Below are 21,522 nucleotides of genomic sequence, written 5' to 3'. Positions count from 1 at the left end.
GAAACTATCACGTGCTGATAACATTTAGATAAAGATTATGACATGTCGTTTTAAGACCGAACTTCTTATCATGAATCTAACCTTTAAGGTAGAGTAAGTGAACACTGTTTTAAAAACATGTCTTACTGAACCTTTTCTAAAATTCTCAAAACATTAAAGGCATCCTAACCTTTTATCTACAAATGTACGTTTATCCAACTTCCGAAGGATACATGTAATGAAAGTTAGTTCTGAAAACAACGATCGATACAACAGGCATTTTATTATTTCAGATTACCTCACCCAAACTGCAATTTCAACTGATTCGCCCGTAAAAGAAGAAAAGAGATAATTTAACATTAATGAATAAGCAAAGGAAATACAGATTGCATATTATTATCCGGCAACAAACCTGATATATATTTTGTAAAAAGATAATTGTACACTGAATTATCATAATATATTAACAGTTCTCTCCCAGAAAAAAGAAAGCAATATAACAGTTTAGTTGTACAATCACACAGGTTTAAACATTTTCTACACTTGTCCATTGATTTTAAAGTAAAGTAACCTTTCAATACTATTCAATACATATGCAGACTACTTTCAAATAATATTTAAAATAAATTTGTTCAAGTTGATTTTCTTTTTAAAATTGTATTACTAAGTTTGTAATAAATAATAATAGATATCCTTTTTCCAAATCACAGCCTGTATCAGCCTCGACCAATATCATCCTTCAGCCCTTGGTCTGATATTGCAGTCAATGGCTGATACTGGCTGTAATATTAAAATGGTATGTATTATTGAGTTTTAATGATAATGACTACGGTATTTTTTAAAATAAAGTTATTTTTTATTAATGGAGAGGACTTATTTAGTCTACTTTCCCATGTATTTTATTGTATATATCTTTCAAAATCAATTCTTAAGATTTTAAAAATTCTTTTTTTTAAATTTTGTCATCCGTCCGTCCATCTGCAACTAACTACAATATTGTATAGGTCGTAGATCTGTTGTGTAAAAATATTTAAAGTACGCATATGTCATACAAAGACTGTCATGATCAAACGGTGTGCATCCCAGTCGGATGGATAAAATCATTTTAGAGTATATTTACCCCCCAAATAGAACGATGAAAGTTTGCTATAATATAAACAAGACATGTTTGTAAAACGTTTTTAATCAGAATGCATAAAAAATACTGCGCTGATATTTCATGATATGAAAATTTAGGAAATTCTTATCCAAAATGTCTGATGTTTCAGATGTTATTATGCGCACTCGGGCATTATTCGAAATTCAATCGCACAATGTATTCTATTTTTAAAAAAATCATTTTCAGATTAATGAATTTGTAAAATCCGTTTTTTTTTAAAATCTTCCATGCGAACGGAATTGAGACCAACATTTTATATTCATAAATTTAATAAAGAGTTCTACAGTGTTTCTGTTATTATTAAAAAAAGTTTTGGATATTGTAATTTCTGTATGTACATCTTATAAACTGAGCGGGAACAGTTAACTCTAAATTTTGTAAACCACGTCGGGATTTATGGAGCTTTAACGCGGCAATCCATTTTTTCCTCAAAAAACCTGGAGGAACTTTCAAAACTATCACTTTAAAGTTATTTATTTCATTTCGGTTCATTTTTGGGAGTTGATTTAAATTAACTCTCCTATGCAGTCACTCAGACAAACCGAAAGTGAAACGGTGTTTGGACCTCAGCACAAATCATCGCTGCTGACAAGACTTAGTTCTTGAAAATGATTGATGAATTCGATGTAATGTATGATAAAGCATTGTTTTTCAAGGAAACTTATTTATAAATACCTTGAAAATAGTCAGATTTTAAATGGTACGAACAATATAAATATTTTTGTAGTCGTATGTATTCCTACGCCAGAGTTCAATATAGTCTCGTTCAACTCGACGCTCGGCTGTCTCCGTAAATGTTTGTCGGAGATTTACGGTGTCAGCCGAGCGTTTGGTTGAACGAGACTAGAGTTCAACATTGCTTGGATCCATACAATTTTCGAGAAATATTTTGTATTTCTGATACATAGTTTGATTGAATTATTTTTACTCTAAATATAATTTACCATGATTCATATGGGGGCTTCTCGACATTCTTGTCGAAAAAGTCCAAAAATTCATATTAATATAAAAATGTGCGTAATTCAAATACAAATTAGAAACTACATGTACTTGTCATGCACTGGCGTCGGAAGCAAATTGAAAGGGGTGGGGGGGGGGGGGGGCTAGACTGATCCTCAGAAATATTGAGAGAAAAAAACCTAATTCCAAAATCATGAAAATCCTAATCCGTTTGGGGGGGACCTATAATTCCAAAACATAAAATCTTACCTACCATAATTTTTTTTCCCAAACCATGACCCTCTATTCTGCTATGTGCCTAATGGTTAGGTCTAACTTTGCAAAAGAGTGGGGGGGGGGGGGGGGCTTAGCCCCCCATAGCGCCCCCGGTTCCGACGCCTATGCTATCGATACATAATTAATCAATTTTCTGAATATTCACTTTATATAAGTATTTCGTTGTAAGAAGTTACCTACCCACTCCTTCATTTGTACATTTACTTTTTACAACCACTAGTTGCATTCATATACCCATAACAACAGGTCGCATTTTATTTATTTATTTATTTATTTATTTATTTATTTATTATTTATTTATTTATTAATTTATTTATTCATTTATTTATTTATTTTCCATTAATTCATTGACATGCAAAATAACATATCATTGATTTTAAGATAAACAAACATCGACAAAATCAACTCCCGTCAGTTCTTCAGTACTTTGATTTATGTAAAGTGGCATTTACTGCCGATCGCTGTTAATTGTAACAACTGCAAATTTGACCTATAATCGCCACGGGACCCCATATGTTTGTCATTTTCTCAAAGGTCCTGAATTGAAGTTTCAAATGATACCAAAGATTTGACTGAAAATGTTAGTACTGAGAGGGTAAAAAGTTTGCATGGAGTTCTATTGAAATATAATTGTAGTCTTTTCCTTACAGTTGTAGAGAAGCTATAGATTTTTTTCGGATATTAATTAACTCGTTAGTTTTTATTCCTTTGTATATGTGTTCAGAACTGTATAAGTTGACAAATTGTCGTCGTTACTAGGTGGTCTGTCATCTGAGAGGAAACCCTAGGATATCTTTTAGAATTCAAAATGATCGAGAGAGAAACTTCTATCCTATTCATTTTTGTAATGAGGCAAAGTCTTTCACTAGGACTTCGTTAGTTTTCCTATCTGATTCTATTAAAAAATCCACGCTTTTAGCAAATTGTTTGAGAACATTCATAAGTGCGTCCATTCCTTTAACCATTTAATTTTTACCATCAAAACTCTTTTGTAAGATTTAGTCTCATGCTCCATTCTTCTCTGTATCCTCCATAATTGAAACATTGATCAATCATTGATCAATGTTTGAAAAATTTCAATAGCGTGATATTGATCTAAATACACATTCGTTGTGTAGGTTACACCCCCTTTCTTAACTACATATCACTGGTTGACGCTATTTTTGAATTATTTTTTTTTCAATTTCAGCACAACCTCGTTAAATAAAAAGAAAGGGATTGAAGAATTAATAATTTTAAATTTGAGGGCAATACAGTCCCTTGACGATGGGCTGACACAGAGACATATCGTCCTGAGGGTGATACAATCCTAGCCTCCGGTTGTTGTCTCACCTAGTCTAGAACACATTGTATCAGGGCTGATACACTACTAGGTACTAGTATATCATCCCACTACATGGCTAGTTTTCCATTGGCCATTAAACTCTAAACACCTATCGAGGCCCAAGAATCGCAAAGGGACCAAAGTCTAAACAATCTGAAAGAAAAAGCAATACGTAAAAATAGTTGCATATAAGTAAAACCCATTATCAAACTTTTCTGTTTTTGTGAATAATTAAAATGATTTCCTTTGTAAAATTAGATCTCTAATATGGTCCTACCCAACTCATCAAGATTTTGATTTAAAGCAATAGGAATCTTTATTATCTGAGATTGCTTTCAATAAAGATACATCTTTTCTAGGTAAATGTTTTTTAGAACCCTATCCTACCCCTGAGGATCATGATTTGAACAAACTTGAATCGATCTAACCTACATGAGGATGCTTTCACACAAGTTTAAGCTTTTCTGGTCCATTGGTTTCTGAAAAGATTTTTAGAGAACTTTTTCTATATATTTCTATGTAGAAATTCAACCCCCTCCCCTTGTGATGAGTCCCCACACTACCAACGGAGGATCATAATTTGAACAAACTTGAATACACCCTACCTGAGGATGCTTCCACATAAGATTCAGCTTTCACGGTTGTTAATTACTAGTAGTTTCTTAGAAGAATTAAAAAATTTATTTATTATATGATTGATCAATTCCTAGCTCTCTGATTGGCTCATACCCAACTATATAGAAAAAAAGAACGTTATATTCACCTGCACGTGACCTAGGAGGTCAATATAAGATTTGATTTTCTCAACATTGGACTAAAAATAGATCGTCCAATGAAATATCACGTTTCTTAATTGTTCGGCTATGGTTTCAAACTAAAAGCTTCGCTTGATAACACTCAATTTGATATGAATATATCAAATCGTTGCTACATCATATAATAAAATAATTATTGCTGGTTTTTTTTCTCTCGATCAATACGATGAGTTAGCTACTCTCGAAGTAGAATGTTGTATTTCTCGGGTAGCTAAATCATCGTATTGACCCCAAAAACAGCAATAATTGTATAATATTCCTATGTAAAAGTTTGACTCCCATTTTGGCCCCACTCAACATTGTGGGATCATAATTTTCACAACTTTGAATCTACATAACATGAGGAAGCCTATGGGCAGCGGAAAGGGCAAAAAATACATTTTTACAAAATCAATGTAAATTTAAATTCAACAATGCGAAATAATATCATCAATGACCATAAATGCAAAACCAACAGTCTTCTTTACAATCAAAATATACATAAAATCAACCAAAGGTGTCTTTATTTTTACAAATCAAACAAACAAAAAGTAAAACAAACATACATAAATGCAAAACGAACAGACATCAACATAAAACAAGCGGACGCACAAAAATAAACACCAGGTGGCGTGTTGGAGAAGCAACATGCGCGGTGTCCAGTGAAGTCTTATACAGACCAACTCGTACACATGTCATTACTCTATATATTCCTTTGGTAAAATTCGACCCCCCCCCTCCATTGTCGCCCCACACTACCCCCGAGTTCATGAGTTTAACAAATTTGAATACAAACTGCTTCCACAAAAGTTTCAGCTTTCCCGGCTGATTATTTCTGAGTGAAAGAATTTTAAAGGTTTATTCTATATATTCCTATCCTAAGCTCAACACCCATTGTGTCCCACCCTACCCTCGGGGGTTAATGATTTTCAAAACTTTGAATTTAACCTATATGAGAATGCTTGAACACTAGTTTCAGCTTTCCTGGCTAATAGGTTTCTGAGAAGAAGATTTTTAAATATTAACTTAATATATTAAAGTAAAATAAGTAAAAAACACGACCCCCCCCCCCCCATTGTGGCCCCACCCTACCCCAGGGGTTCTTGATTTTCACTATTTTTAATCTACCCTACCTGAGGATGCCTCCACATCAGTTTTAGCTTTCTTGGCCGAATGATTCTTAAGAAGAAGATTTTTGAAAATTTTCAAAATTCTTAAAACATTCCTAATTACCGGTATATCCTCTTGAAAAAGGGCGTGGTCTTTAATTTAGTAAGGATGCTTTGTGCCAATTTTGGTTGAGATTCGCACAGTGGTTCTGGAAAAGATGTTGAAAATATGAAAAGTTTATGCACAGACGGACGGACAGACATACGGACGACAGACAAAATGTGATAAGAAAAGTGCATTTGAGGTTTCAGGTCAGGTGAGCTACAAGGTAGATAAAAAGCATAATAAAGATAAGGTTTATAATATGTTTATCTAAGGTTAGGTAGCTTATCGTCAAAGTACCCAACGCTATTCTCATCAAGTGTGTTCTTAAAAGAATGAACACATTCAATAGATAAGGCTTCCTTCAAGATTTACTTCAAATAAACTAGATACATATCAGTGTTTCTATTAACGTCTGGTCGTTTTTAACAAATTCTATCAATGAAAGGTAAATATTATGAAAAAGCTACCTGACATCAAGGAAGAGAAATAAACCGATACACAGTTCTATTGGCCAATTGCATTATCTTCTAAGGTTTAAAACAGATTCACGAATAGACCGGTATATATTTGATAGATATTTTGGTGCTTTCTCATTGTTTTAAAAGAATGGGTCGAGAATAAAACGACAATGTGGATTTCTTTGTTTATGGTGAACAGTTTTTTAATTTCCGCAAGTAAGTAAATTAACAATGTAATTTTAAAAATTTTCTGTTAATTCTTATTTTTAATCTTTGTGTTCGATCACCGAACAACGTTAACTCTTGCAACAAAGACTTGCCTGGAACAACAATGGTCCCGTCAACGATAATGATCAATTGGTTAAAATAAAATATATCTTAATATAATACCTAATAACATTGCATATACTTATACAACCAAAATCAATTAAATTTCATCAATTATATAGTAAGCAAATATATAAATCAAATCATAAATTGTAAAAATTAGGATCTTTTTAACTTCGAACTTACTTTTTTGTTATTTCTACGAATATTTTCCTACATGTAAAATTCCACTTTGCTTACAGTGATCATAAATGATTAGAAACCTGTTAAACATGATAAATGAAAAGATGTGTTATCACCCCCTAAATTAAAAAAAAAACTAGCAAGCTCAGAAGGTATATTTATGTGTTTTAACCCATAAAAATCTTAAAAACATTTTAGCTCAAAACGTTCCATAATGCGAGACTTTCATGCATAAAAAAACCTGTCGCTAAATACAATATGAACTATGTATATCTTGTATAATGCATTATTAAACTTTTCATTTATTCGAAACTTATTTTGGCTGAAAAATTTACAAATATATTCTTGTTATGGTCAGTCAGGTGAAGTTGGATTTATTAAGTCCTTTTCGCTCGATCATTGTAAAATTTGGTAAAATATATACCTGTGTCGCTTAACGTGTCATTTTGAACTTGTATTTCATTTTTGTAGCGCTTACCTTGCTAAAGTAACAATTCTTGTAAGATTTTATTTTTTATAAAATCTGGTAGAATTATAATTTTTTCTATCAATCTCGCATCTAATATAAACACCAAATAAACAAGCATTCTAAAACTGTTGTTTTATTAAAGCTTATTAGTGCTACATATACACTACACTTCACAATTTTTTTTATTTTCTACACCTTAAAGTGTAAAATTTACACTTTAAATTTTGAATTTTGCAGATTAAAGTGTAAAATTCACGGATTAAAGTGTAGGAAATAAAAAAATGTGAAGTGTATATATGGCACTAATACGCTTCCGTACAATACATAGCCCAGTTTTAAAACAAATCCGTTTTATGTGATATAAAAGGGAATCGAGAGAAAATTTGGTGGACGATTTTCATTACGGGCTGCCGGAAGGCGGTCCGTTATTTGATACACATTAAAATATTGTTACTGCGTTTCTGCGGGATAGTTCTTTTTTAATAGAATTAATACTATGCTTATTTTTATAAATTAAAAGTAAATTTGCATGTAGAAATATGTGTTATGCCTTTTAGAAAATATCACATATTTTTTGTTTTACTCGTAAATGAGAAGTAGGTCATAGTTAGTAGATTGTCGTATTTGGCGCGTTGTTATCGAGACTATAATCTATTCGGAAAATTTCGGAGTTTTTCATTCTTTAAACAATGCATCAGGATCGGTATGCGGGACATACTTAAAAACCTGAAATACTTAAGACCTGAATGTCATTAAATTTTATATAAATGATATATTTGAATTTCCATGTGCCATGTCAAATAAAATGACTTTGCGTGTGTATTTATTATATTTTCATGTAAAAAGTGGTAGAGAATATCATGAAATGACATTTAATTTTATATCAATTATTTACGCAAGAATATGACAGAAATGAAAATTTGACTTGGCTGGAAAATTTGAACTAATCCATTTTTAGCTCACCTGAGCTGAAAGCTCAAGTGAGCTTTTCTGATCACTTTTTGTCCGTCGTCCGTCCGTCCGTCCGTCTGTCCGTTCGTCTGTCCGTCTGTCTGTCCATCTGTAAACTTTTTACATTTTGAACTTCTTCTCTAAAACCGCTTATCCAATTTCAACCAAATTTGGCACAAAGCATCCTTATGGGAGGGCGAATATAAATTGCAGAAATAAAAGTCCGATCTGTATTCAAAGCTGAGAAAACTTTGAAACTGTAGAAAAAGGGGGGTGCATTTTAAAAAATCTTCTTCTCAAGAACTACTGATTCCAATTCAACGTAGTTTAGCATAAATTATCCTTATGGGAAGGAAAATATAAATTGCAAAAATTAAGGTCTAATTCTGTTTCAAATCTGAGTTATTACGAAAATAATAATAAAGGAAAGGCGTGTTTCAATCAGTTTAATAGCTTCGGATTCGGCATCCGGTAAAATGGGTAGACAAGACTTGGCCTGGGCAAAACAAAAGATTGGCAGTTATTAATCTGCCAATCTCATAAAAATTTCAGGATATATGATGGACCAGTATATTTGTATTTGCTGTAAATATTGCTGCAAAATAATGCGTATTTGGAATTGACGATTGCCGATCTGCCCCGGCTTTTATTTTGCCACGGCCCGGGTTTGCGTACCCATTTTACCAAGTCTCGTATTCCATACATCTAAAACGAGGTTCTTTGTTTAAAGCAGCCATGACATTATACGAAAAAGGGTCGATCTGACTATGATGAATTTGCTTGTTGTACAACAGTTCGCGAATGATGGGAAATTTTTGAAACATGCAAAATATATTGGTGCCGATTTTGTGTAGTAAATTGAGGTTAAATATATCAACGCGTGGAAAGTTTTCACACATGACGTTGGTGTTAGCTTGTTCTGATTTTCGTTTCGTTTTCATTATTTATGCTTTGTAACCTGGGAACTATCGTCTGTATTTCGTGATTTTTACGTATCAAATCAAACAGAGACTTCGGTAAATCAAACAGTTAACTGTTTACCTGCGCAAATTAAGCAAAATCTGATGTATCAAAAAAGTACTGAAATACAATTCATTCTATCGGTAATTCGGCATTATATTTTGCGTAATGGTAGATTAATGCAATAGGTTTTGTTGAGATGCTCGGCATTTTCTCGAGTTTATTCAGTTTAAATAGAGTTTGATATCGCTGTCGGAAATATGTAGGTATATACATGTACATGTATATATATGATTCATTTCGAAAAAATAAATTGTGTTCTTTATTTGTTATAGTGCATGTTTCTTGTGTTTTAATTGTGTACAATTTCTATTTACTAACCATATTTGAGTGTTAAGCTTCGAATTATAAGCAAGATACAGAGATTTGCTCACAATTCTATGTTTGAACACAGATCTTAAAAACTAAAGATTAAAAAAGTAAAAAAATTGTCAATATTTATTAAGAAAATTTTCAAAGTCTCTTCTTCCAGAAACTTATTGTATTGTAAACTTAACCTTTTTTAGCTCACCTGAGCCAGTCTTCTTCTCAAAAACTATTAGGCCAGGAAAGCTCAAATTTGAGTGGAAGCATCCTCAGAAAGTGTAGATTCAAGTTTGTTCAAATCATGGTCATCGGGGGTAGGGTGGGGCCACAAAAGGGGGATCATGTTTTACATAAGAATATATATAGAGAAAATCTTTAAAAATCTTCTCAAAAACTATTAGGCCAGAAAAGCTCAAATTGAAATGGAAGCATCCTCAGGGAGTGTAGATTCAAGTTTGCTCAAATCATGATCCCCAGGGGTAGGGTGGGGCCACAATTGGGAGATCAAGTTCTACATAGGAATATATAGAGAAAATCTTTAAAAATCTTCTTCTCAAAAACTATTAGGCCAGGAAAGCTCAAATTAAAATGGAAGCATCCTCAGGTAGTGTAGATTCAAGTTTGTCAAATCATAGTTCCCATGGGTAGGGTGGGGCCACAATTGGGGGATCAAGTTCTACATAGGAATATATAGAGAAAATCTTTAAAAATCTTCTTCTCAAAAACTATTAGGCCAGAAAAGCTCAAATTTGAGTGGAAGCATCCTCAGATAGTATAGATTCAAGGTTGTTCAAATCATGGTCCCCGGGGGTAGGGTGGGGCCACAATTGGGGGATCAAGTTTTATATAGGAATATATAGAGGAAATCTTTTAAAAATCTTCTTCTCAAAAATATTTGGCCAAGAAATCTCAAATTGGCATGTAACCATCCTTAGGAAGTGTAGATTCAAGTTTGTTCAGATCATGGTCCCTGGGGGTAGGGCGGGTCACTAGGGGGATGAATTTTTATAGATAGAGAAAATCTTTAAAAGTCTTCTCCTCAAAACTATTAGGCCTGGAAAGGCCATATTTGAGTGGAAGCATCCCCAGATCATATAGATTCAAGTTTGTTTAAATAATAGTTCAGGGGTAGGGTGAGGCCACAATGGGGGATGAATTTTTTTTACTTAGGAATATATAGAAAAAATCTTTAAAAATCTTCTTTTTAAAGAATTTTTGGCCAGAAAGGGTTTAAACATGTGTAGAGGCATCCTTGGGTAGTGTAAATTCAAGTTTGCAAAATCACAGTCATTAGGGGTAGGGCGGGACCGTGATGGCGGTTTGAATTTTTACATAGGAATATAAAGAGAAAATCTTTAAAACTATTCTGGGAAAGTGTTCAGTTCAAAACTCAGTACTTAGTGTGAAAGCAAAGGTTATGCAGATTTAAGTCTGATGAAACCATGATTCCCTATAGAAAAATGGGGCCATGAAATGGGGGAGGGGGGGGGGTATATAGGCATAGAGAAAAATCTTCTTACAGGTACAACAACAAAAGGGGCTTGGTATTTACCCAAAAATAAGAGGTTGATAAAAATTGGCAGATTTTCAATTTTTTTTAGCAAGATCTACTGTACTCAGTTGTCAATATATTTTGATACTGTAATGCTAATTTGATCAGAATTAAGGCAATTGTTGCTCAGGTGAGCGATGTGGCCCCTGGGCCTCTTTTTATTTTAGTATGAGGTCTCTTGAAATCATATATTGAACTAATGCATTCATTCAATACAATGCAACAACAAAAAACCAAAATGGTTTAAAATACATAATCTCCAGGAGAAAAATGATGAACTTTGTATTAGAGTAACGTACAAATCATGCAGCGTCTTCTCCATTCTCATACTATGGCAATTTCCGTTAGAAATGCTTAAAGTGACGAAATCGATTCTTTATGATTAACGTAAAATGTTAAACTTCAAAACAAGTTGCTGAAGGTATATTAAAATTTACCATAAATATTAGAGCAACCAACTCTTATCTTCTTCTTTGTGGTGTGTTTTTAAGTAAACAACCAATGATTCATACAACAATTATATTTTTGCGGCCCATTTGACGCTTGCGTCAATATATAATTTCTTGTTTAATGGTGAAACTGCTTAGTATTAGGTTTATCGTTGCTTGCAGGTACAGCGTACAACTTTGTGTGTAAACCTGGATGGAATTACCGACATGAAGATTATTGTTACATAACATTTCTCAACTCTCCAAGTACCTGGAGTAGTGCGCGTTCTACATGCCATGCACAGGGCGGGTTTCTCGTTGGTATAAGAGATAACCGAAAACAGATTTACATACAAGGTAAATATACAAAGGCTTTTGTTTAACTCATATTTTAGCTATAAAAAATATAATAAATTTGTTTCTTTTTTAAAAACAATAAAATGTTTTCTTTGGATCGCTACCTTCATAACCCGCATGAAACATCAAAGATTTCATTTTACTGTTTATATTTACATCTTTCTTTTAACAAATTAATACATTTATTGTAAAAATTAAGTGAAATTCACTAAATTACTGTTAATGTACATCAGGATGTTAGCTACAAGAAACAGTCAAATCGTCTCATATGGGGTTTTTGTCTGATATCATAATGAATATTTTGTGCAATCCTTGGTTTTTCTTAGGTTGCTGTAGATTTGGACTAATCGATAAAAGGGGCATGTAGATTTCAGTCTGCATGACTGTTTCTATAGAGTTATGAATTAACTATAAGAAATAGAGGGAATCATACTCGGTAGATGTAAAGATTTTATTGCAGTGCCATATTCAAACAAATTATATTTTATACTAAGAATTTAGTTTTGAATCCAATAATGTCCTAAGAATGTATTCTTTCATCAATCTTCTGATTAACATAACGAACAAAACTTTCTTAAAACTCGTAGCACTTGCAAATGGAGTGAGTCATCTTTGGACCGGTGGGAATGATAGATTGCGAGAAGGGAGTTGGTACTGGGATGAAGGCGATGTCATCTATTATACAAACTGGGATAAAGGTAAGAGAATCTGGGGATAAACGTATATAGTTCTAATTTCAATTTCGATGTGTATGGGTAAACACTCCTTATAAGTATTCTTATATAGTTAAAGTAAACTTTGGTCTTCGTGCTTTTATTTGTTTTGGAAATTGAGTTTGCTTTTTATACAGTGACATCATTCTATAAACGGTGCAAACATAAAACACGTTTCAATGATTACTGTTGCTTGCAATCTATATTATACATACTCTCTTTTTGAAATTATTGTTGGAAAATAATGGCATAAAAAGTATTTTACAACATAAGGCATTATTACTAATAGTAAACAAGAACTTTGTTTATAGTAGTCGATATTATTGAAAAAAAAATCTGATCAAATCAAACATTGACAATTGACAATAGTATTTTTTTTTCAAAATAAATTCTCTCCAGGCGAACCGAATAACGATGATAGCGAGGATTGCTTGGAACTGCGTAGCGAACATTCTTGGACATGGAATGATGAATCGTGTGGTCAAAATAGACCATTCATTTGTGAATTACATGGTATTTTAACAATAAGCAAGGCTTTATTTAAAAGTTATACTTAAAGAAAAAGCAAACCGCCAAACGGTATATGTTGGCTTACCTTAAACTGAAGTCATGATTCTTTAATTGTTGATTTTGCTATTCACATATACATGTAAACATTGTTTATCAAACGGAAATCAAACTCACAATATCCAAGAAATATACAAACGTATATGTACTATGTATTTCAATAATTTGTAGCTTGTCATCTCCCAGAGCACTGTGTAACTACGACTTGTACAAACACTTATGACTACCAGTGTACTAAATGTCAAGACCAAGGCTCAACAGTTGAACATTCCCTCTACTGGCCAAACGCAGACAGGAAAGTTTGCGAAGGTTGCCTTTTCCACATTCGGAATTAATTATGTTATATAACACACAAAAATGAAAATCTCGCAGAAACTCTCCCCCTCATTTCCACAACCTCTCTAAACAATCATTTTCATTTCCACTATCATTGTAAACAAAACATTTGCAATAATGCTCATCACATGAAACAGAATTTAATATCGTTATAATAATATACTTACAGCAACCTGCTCGTGGAAGGAGAACTGGTGTTGGCCCGGAACGTGCGTCGGACACTTGGCAAAAAATTGTGTTTGTAGCGTTGATTTCTACAAGTCCTCTTCCAATCCTGCTCGTTGTGAGCGTAAGTCAAATTGAAATGAATGCAGATCGTTGATGATTGGTGGAAAAGGCATAAAAATGCATATATAAGGACAGATAAGATACTGTTAAATTATAATATCAAAATATCTTATAATATGTTAAAAATTCATTCAAAACTGTTTAATACTTAAAGCTGCTTGGTCCGATTTTCTTGTAATTACAGTATCAAATTTTTTTTCATACAAATCATTTATCTTAAAAAGTTATGGACTTTCTCCTATTTACACCAGCAGAATCAGTCTCCTTTCAAAGTAAGAAATATTCAAAGTAAATAAAAATAATTTCTCTTTGGGCAAACGAAAAAACAAACCAAAATGCATCACGGGAATGTTTAGAAAGGAAACCCCTTGGTTTCGTCCCCCGAATGATTGGGGTTATTCAACCCGCATGCTATGCATCGATTGTAAAGAAAGCAGACTTTAGAAATGTTAGCGAACAAAACGTACACATGTTTATTTGTAATTTGTCTGATCAATTCGACCTTTATTTAAGGCGATTTCAAATTCGTAATACAACTATACCCGTCTCGTCGTCAGGGGTGAAATTCAACATGAGGCGAAATAACGAGGTACCTTTTTAATGTCGTTTGTTTTGTTAGCAAATTTTGTACGTAATTTTCTTCATTGAAATTTGGCATAATTGACAGGTAAAACTACTGCAATGTCTATTATTATACATATACTAAGCATAGCCATCGTTTAAAAGCGTGCATAAAAATTGATATGAAATCGGACCAAGCAGCTTTAATACTGTTTGAATATGTTGATTTAAATTGACGTATGCCTATCAAAACCTCGAAAAATTGTCATTTTTTTAGAACTTCCATGTCATTTTTTTTTATAGATTTGGTCTGTGCTCCATATTTTGTTATAGTCTTAATACGACCTAATGGAAAACAAAACTTTTTCAATCAACAAAAACGTGGAGAGATGACCCATTACACATTAAAAATATCAATTTGTATCTCAACAATCGAACGATTTTGGAAAATAATACAAGTCCTTAAATTCGTGACCATAGTCGCATGTATCATTTAAACAACCCTATTATTGTGACTTAATTGGCTCAGTGGTTAAAGTACCAAACACTAAGTAACCTGATCGAACTATGCTTGTTTTTTGTGGGTTCGATCCCACCAAAACTTTTCTCATTCGTTTTCCTTATTGATTGTTCTTAAATATTCAGAACTGAATATGGTTATAAATTGTGCTTTAGCAAACTTGTATTATAACATTATCAAATAGATTTATCGGAAATTTTTTTGAATACGGAATTGTTTTTCCCGACTTAACCAAATGGGAATTTGAGCCTACCCCCCCCCCCCCTTCCCACATCTTCATATTAATTTATAGCAAGAATCATGTTCTGAGTTATTAAGGGACTGCCATGAAAAAATGACAATTATATTATACTTAATAATCTGAACAGCCTTCAGGTAGGAACAATAGCCTTTTAAAATGGTTTTATTTTGCTACTTTATAGTTTTGAAAAAGCCTCATATTGAGACATGTCGCATTGGGGCTGAAAGTGATAGAGGCGAGGTAGGTAATTCTACATCACACGGTGAGTGTCAAAATGAGGAGTCGACCTACATCAACTTCCAGCCGAAGTCAATGTCTTTCAAACTCATTACGGCGTTTGAGACCCCCAAAGGTTTGCCAGAGAAACCGACACACATCCAGGAATATCATTTTGGTGTAGTTCACGCAGAAGTTTTGCTCTACAAAGAAAATATTTATGGTAAGTGTGAAAATTCTATATCGATTTTAGATTTTGTATTGCTTCTCTGTTAATCGCATCAAAGTCCAAACTGCTGAAACAATAACTGTAATTTATATATATATATATATATTTTTTTTTTACAAATTCACAGTTATTTTATTATCATAATAAGTTCTCGTTTATTTGCACGTAAACCCTGTTCGTGAAAATACTAGTATATATCACCCATGTCTAAACAGGACAAAAATTGACGCAGGCGTAAAAAAACCGGCGGTAAACTAATTGTTTTTCGGAACAAAATATATTTGAAATGAAAACATATTTGATTGCATGAAAACTCCTCTCAAAGACATATGAAAAATATGAAAGAAGTTGTGTACATCAGCCCAAAACATTCATAAACTCATGTATATCTCATATGTTATACGCTTTTAAAATATTTAGGAACCCAAAAGCTAAATTTTGAAAATTAACTAGACTTTGACCCGTGTGTGCACGGGTTGACATTGTATATGATATCGAACATTTACGAAATAAATACATCGACACACCGTATTGTTTACATAACAAATCTTTAAGCCTACAATAATGCTATTAATTTCACTACACTCTGCTTATTTAGAATAATTTAACTGTGTCTCGGGACAGGCCTATACCACAGTAAAACTGCCTCACATATACCCGTAATGTAGCAAAACACTGGCGTCGGAAGCAAATTGAAAGGGGGGAGGGGAGGACTACACTGATCCTCAGAAATATTAAAAAAAAAATTCCCAAAATCATCAAAGTCCTAATCCGGGGGGGGGGGGGATACCTATACTATCAAAAGAAAAAAATCTTACCTACCAATTTTTTCTTTCTCAAATCATAAAAATCTTAATCCGTGGGGGGGGGGGGGTGGGGGGGTTTTAAGAAAATTAATGAAGTCCAATTATTCATAATAAACCATTTTGAGGCTGTAAATACCTTTCAACTAAAAATTTAATTCATATCAATCAAGAATTCAACACTTTCTCCAGTAACGTTTTCAGTCGCTTCGACTTAACATTCGGAACAATCGGGATTTTTCATAAGTTAGAGTTATTTCCCGTTTTTCCTTTGATGAACAGAATATATATATCTGACAAATTTTCAATGAAAATTTACACGTATTTGTAATATCGTTTCTGTATCCATGCAAATGTGATATTGTGGAAACAAAAACTAAAAATCCTCCCGTGATTTAGCGTGAATGTAATGCACATGCGCAAAATTGTAAAATCCAAAAAATCCACATGATTTCCGGACTTTTTAAGGGAATTTTCGTTGATTATTAATTAGCGAAGCTTGATTGAGAAAAAATAAAAACAAATTGGCAATCTTCAAGTGCCAATAATGTTTAAAATATATAAAACAAATGGCAGTACTCTTCCGATTTCCGGTATTAAAGCTAAAAAATTCGAATCTATTATTTTAATAAAGTAGTATTTAAAGCTCAAAAATTCGAATCTATTATTTTAATATAGTAGTATAATATCATTTATTGAAAATTAGAATAAATCAAAATGTTTGTTTTAAGTAAAACGATTCCAATTACCAACATGACTTCATACTCGATACGTACTAGCGCAAAAATATTTTTCCTTTTTAGTTGAATTCTTTTATACATGTATTTGAAAAACTATTAAAATACAAAGAAACACTTTGCAAGATGTTTTAATTAATATATTGCACTTCTTAGGATTATTTTTTCAATTCTCTATTGGTCTCTTTCAACTACATGTTCTTTTTAAGCTAAGCTGCGTAGTAAGACAAATCGCCCGATTGAACTAGACGTTCATAACAACTCTGCAGGGACACACGGATATTATTTACATTCACACGTGTATCATATAACCGACTGCCTTCTCGCAGCTTTTCATACTTTCAATATAAATACCAAATTAAGAACGGTTGTTAGTTCATTAAATATTTGGACCACCTTCAGATTTAGTGTTACTTTAACCTACAACACGTACAGCAGCTATGTATTAATTCATTTTTTAAAAAATATTAAAAAGTATCGATTCAATCCCATACAACAAAAAATGTCCTATGTATTTTCTTTATTATGGTGTACAATTAAAAAAATCTTCATAGATATGTGCACATGTACTGACAAGTCTAGAATTTATATTTAAAATTCGATCTCAATGTTTTTAAAAAATGAAGTGTTTGTAATCTTTCAATTCGTCGATCAATACACTTCAAAGCCTTTATCTGTTCTTAAATGCGCCAATGTGTCCTAAAAAGATATTGGTATACAAAAGCCAGTCCAATTACGTTACAGGTAAATTCTATTTCCCTGGTCATTGCAATCGTCTGTAAAACTTAAATGTTGGTCATACACTTTTATGAGAGCATGCTAACGTTTCATTGAAATACACCTCAACAAAGACTCACCAAATTAAAAGTTTCCTAGACTTGATCTTTTTAGATCACCTGGGTCACTCGGGTGATCTGTTGTTATTGGTGTGTTGTGTGTTAACAATAGACCTTTTTAGTATGATGCATCTTTAGGATAAGGGGAACATAAATTGTAAATTTCATTACTCTTGCCCCAGAGGGGCCATAGGGGCAGGGCAGAAAAAAATCACATTTTTTCAAAAATCTTCTTCCCTACTTCTGCACATCTGAAAGACAAACTGAATTCATAGTTATGTAGACAAGAAAGTTATCTACCAAAATTATAAAATTCATGTCCCCCGGGATAAAGGTTTTGACTCTAGGCCGCCTTTAAAACTTTGCAGTTTTTGTCGTTACTAAATAGTCAGATAGACTTGTTAACAGTAAAGTAATAATTGGTTAGTCAAAATCACTGATGTGTGGTGCAATGATTTTTGGATAAATGACAAATGTTGTCACTATATGGGTTGTCTCATATTTGTATGAGAGAATATGCAGTGTCTAGGAACTCCAAGGATAAATAATCAAGGTTGAAGCTCTGTTAGTGAAACAATCCTTATGTTAATTATTGAATGCAGAAGTGTTGTATAGAAAAATAATATATTGTGGTACATTCTCTAAGAATCGCTTAACATTGGAATTGGTAGAAAGTTAGTATTGAGGTAAATACTGTGGAATGACAAGTTGGATGCAAGTGGTCAAGTGGCAAGTTGTTTAACCAAGTTGTTAAACCAAGCAGCATAGCCAGGTAGAATATGCTGGCAGTTAGATAAAAAGTTGCCTTGCCAGGTTGTAACGACAGCTAGTTCACATTGAAATAACCATCTGGCAGGTGGAATATCTGTATATATCTTACCTCCTGCTAAATTGTAAGAAAATCATTATCTAACAGAAGTCACGTGGGGGCTATGTATATTCCATACATAGTCAGTAGAAAATATTATCCCCTTCGAGCATTATGACGTCATTTTCGAGCATTATGACGTCATGTTTCGTACTCAGATTGAAACTTATAGCCTAATATTATTATAAAAGCTTGATTTTCCATTGTTTTATTTACTTTTTTATCATTAAAAAAAGACAGTCGGTAAGCGGTGCCCATTTTTACCCCAATGAACCCCAATGAACCCAATGATACCCCAATGAACCCCAATGATACCCCAATGAACCCCAATGATCCCCAATGTTACCCCAATGATACCCAAATACACCTAATGATACCCCTATGATACCAAATGATATCCCAATGATACCCTAATGAACTTTGAAATATTAATACCCCAATGAAACTAAATGTGTGCATAGTTAAAAGATCTTCCGCGCAAGCATGTGAATAAACACCGGACATTTATATAATTAATATCAAGGGGTTTTTTCCTTTTTGTTTTTGTTCATTTTTGACCGAAAGTTTTCTTAATTCTTTTTTTAAAAACTTTTTTAAAATTAAAATAAAAAATCCAAGCCATGGCTGAATATTAGAGGAGCTGGCAGGGTTTTAAAAAATCCACACTGAAATGGATGATATATACAATTTGTTCCAATGTCAAATTTCTCTATAATTTTTTATTACTGTCCCAAATAAGAATTTAAAGCAATTGGGGAGCAAAAAATAAAAAGCAATTGTGGAGAAAGGGGTTATCTCATTCAACTTTCCTTTCTCTGCATTCATCATTTATTCGTAAAGACGTAGAACACAATCCGTTCACTGTTTATAATTAAAGTATAAGTATTAACTACCAATCTGCCGTGCATCTTCCCAATTCAAGGGTTTCTGATCCGCAACGCTTCTCAAAAATCGGTTTATATATAGCAAAGCGGATCAGAAACTCTTGAATTGGGAAGATGTCTGTCATGGTATAAAAATGTAATTATCAAACGCTAGCGTATGCGTGTTTATTTGCATCAGATTTGCTTGATCCAAAGTATCAGTCCAATTGTTAACTCGCCTTAAACATCCGCGTTCATGAAAATTTATACACACCCCACCGACAATCTTCAATTGTTATTACGCATCCCTTTCCACTAAGCATTGGCTATTATGACGTACAGTTCGGTATGCGACGTTCAACTCCGATCTCCGACTGTATGTCGTCAAATTATTTCAAGGTCAAGATCTAGTAAATGAAAGGTGCCTACAGGTTTATGAAATTCAAGATATAATTTCTTTTAATGATGCTTCATAACAATATCTTTGTTTCATAGGGTGTACCAGGGCTTAGATTTTTGGTAAGCGCAAAAAAAATCTTGTTTTAAACAACCATTTTCTATGAAGTATGAAGGATAAAAGCAACATATCTCGGAGTTTTGTCCATTTATATCTAGAATGCCTACAGTCTCTCCAAAACGGCACTAAACAAGCTCTTGACCTCCTCTTTAAAATGATGTCAAATTGAATATAGGTACCGGGATTACTTTTCCCGTGATTTAATATTGAATGTCAAAATATTATTTTCTATATAATTACTTTAAAGCCGTAAAATCCGGGAAAAGATTCCTCAAATCAATTATGACGTCATAATGGTTCCAGCACCAAAAAGATACTCGGGAATCATTTATTAAGGGCGCTTTCCATTTACGTTGTCTCGCCGGCGACGTTATCAGAAAACGTTGACGTTAATGGAACGGTTGGCAACGTCACAATGATCAAACGATGACGATTGCAGCTTTTAAAAAACTGTTACCTATCTTAAAATTTGATCCAAAAAATTTGGCTATTTGCAGTTTCAATGTCTTTCAATGTAGTGAGACAAATTGTAGTTTTGGAAATTCTGGTTTTGTAGAATATGATAACATCGACGTCATATTGTTTCCTAATCGGCAACGTTATATTGCGTTGCCACAATCGCTCATCGGCGACGCGCGTGCCAGCAATCGGCGACGAAGGCAACACCAGAAAATCCGGCAAAGCCGATTAAATGGAAAGCACCCGTAGATCTTGACCTGAAAAGTCGACGTCAACTTCCATGGCCGGGCGGATCCAGGATTTGAAGTTAGGGGGTGTCAGTTTTAGGCAGGGGGTTTGGGGCCTCCTTGAGGCTGGAGGCTCCTGGATTATAGATATTTTGTACGGAGAAGTCTTCGAATTTTTTACTTTTGTGAAATTTCTTTATTAAAAGTATTTAGAATTTTTAAAGATTTGTAGATTCGCCCTTGGAAGCTCCTGGATTCTAGAGATTTGTAGGGCGGAAATGAAGTTTTCAAATTTTGACATTTGTGTATGGTGGCATATCTCTGCCCCTTGTGTGCAAGTTATTTTTCTATCTAATATGTCGACATGCAAGATAAATATGTTGACCAAAACCCTCTGCCTTGCAGAAATATTAGAAATATTCTTACGAATGGCTGTAAATTAATCTGTTTTAAAGAATCAAGTTTAATGGGTGTAAATGAAGTTTTAAAAAAAGATAACCATAATAAACATGGAAGAGTCTGTAAAAACACTAGCTAAAATAACCAATTACTTAAAGGTGCATGAATGACTGTTCAGATTTAAAAGAGCGTAACTAAAATGGGCAGTTATGTCAGAGAATGCTTATGCGTGTATTCAAATATGCGCAAATTGAATTAACTTGTTTGTTCGTTAATGAGTTATATAATTTAAAACAAAATCGGATGTTCGATAAAAAGGTTATCATGAGAAAATATTGAATGAATGTAAATAAAAAAGCGTTATAGTAATTGATATCCAAATGT

The 21,522-nt window shown here is 33.2% G+C and overlaps 1 protein-coding gene across 1 annotated transcript in view; it reads left to right on the top strand.

The window, feature by feature from the left end:
• The first annotated feature begins 6,256 nt into the window (after positions 1–6,256).
• The window catches only part of LOC128193232 (uncharacterized), a 33,831-nt gene continuing 18,565 nt past the window's right edge, over positions 6,257–21,522 (top strand). The window contains exons 1-7 of the mRNA XM_052866573.1: positions 6,257–6,381; positions 11,585–11,758; positions 12,346–12,456; positions 12,871–12,984; positions 13,210–13,347; positions 13,544–13,663; positions 15,166–15,423. Of these exons, the coding sequence (XP_052722533.1) occupies positions 6,336–6,381; positions 11,585–11,758; positions 12,346–12,456; positions 12,871–12,984; positions 13,210–13,347; positions 13,544–13,663; positions 15,166–15,423 (961 nt within the window). The 5' untranslated portion in view covers positions 6,257–6,335. The remainder of the gene's footprint in view (positions 6,382–11,584; positions 11,759–12,345; positions 12,457–12,870; positions 12,985–13,209; positions 13,348–13,543; positions 13,664–15,165; positions 15,424–21,522) is intronic.

The sequence above is a fragment of the Crassostrea angulata genome, chromosome 7 (assembly GCF_025612915.1).
Source record: "Crassostrea angulata isolate pt1a10 chromosome 7, ASM2561291v2, whole genome shotgun sequence".
Taxonomy (NCBI): Eukaryota; Metazoa; Mollusca; class Bivalvia; order Ostreida; family Ostreidae; genus Magallana; species Magallana angulata.
The sequence above is the reverse complement of the archived record's forward strand: the minus strand, read 5'-3'. Positions and strand labels throughout refer to the sequence as shown.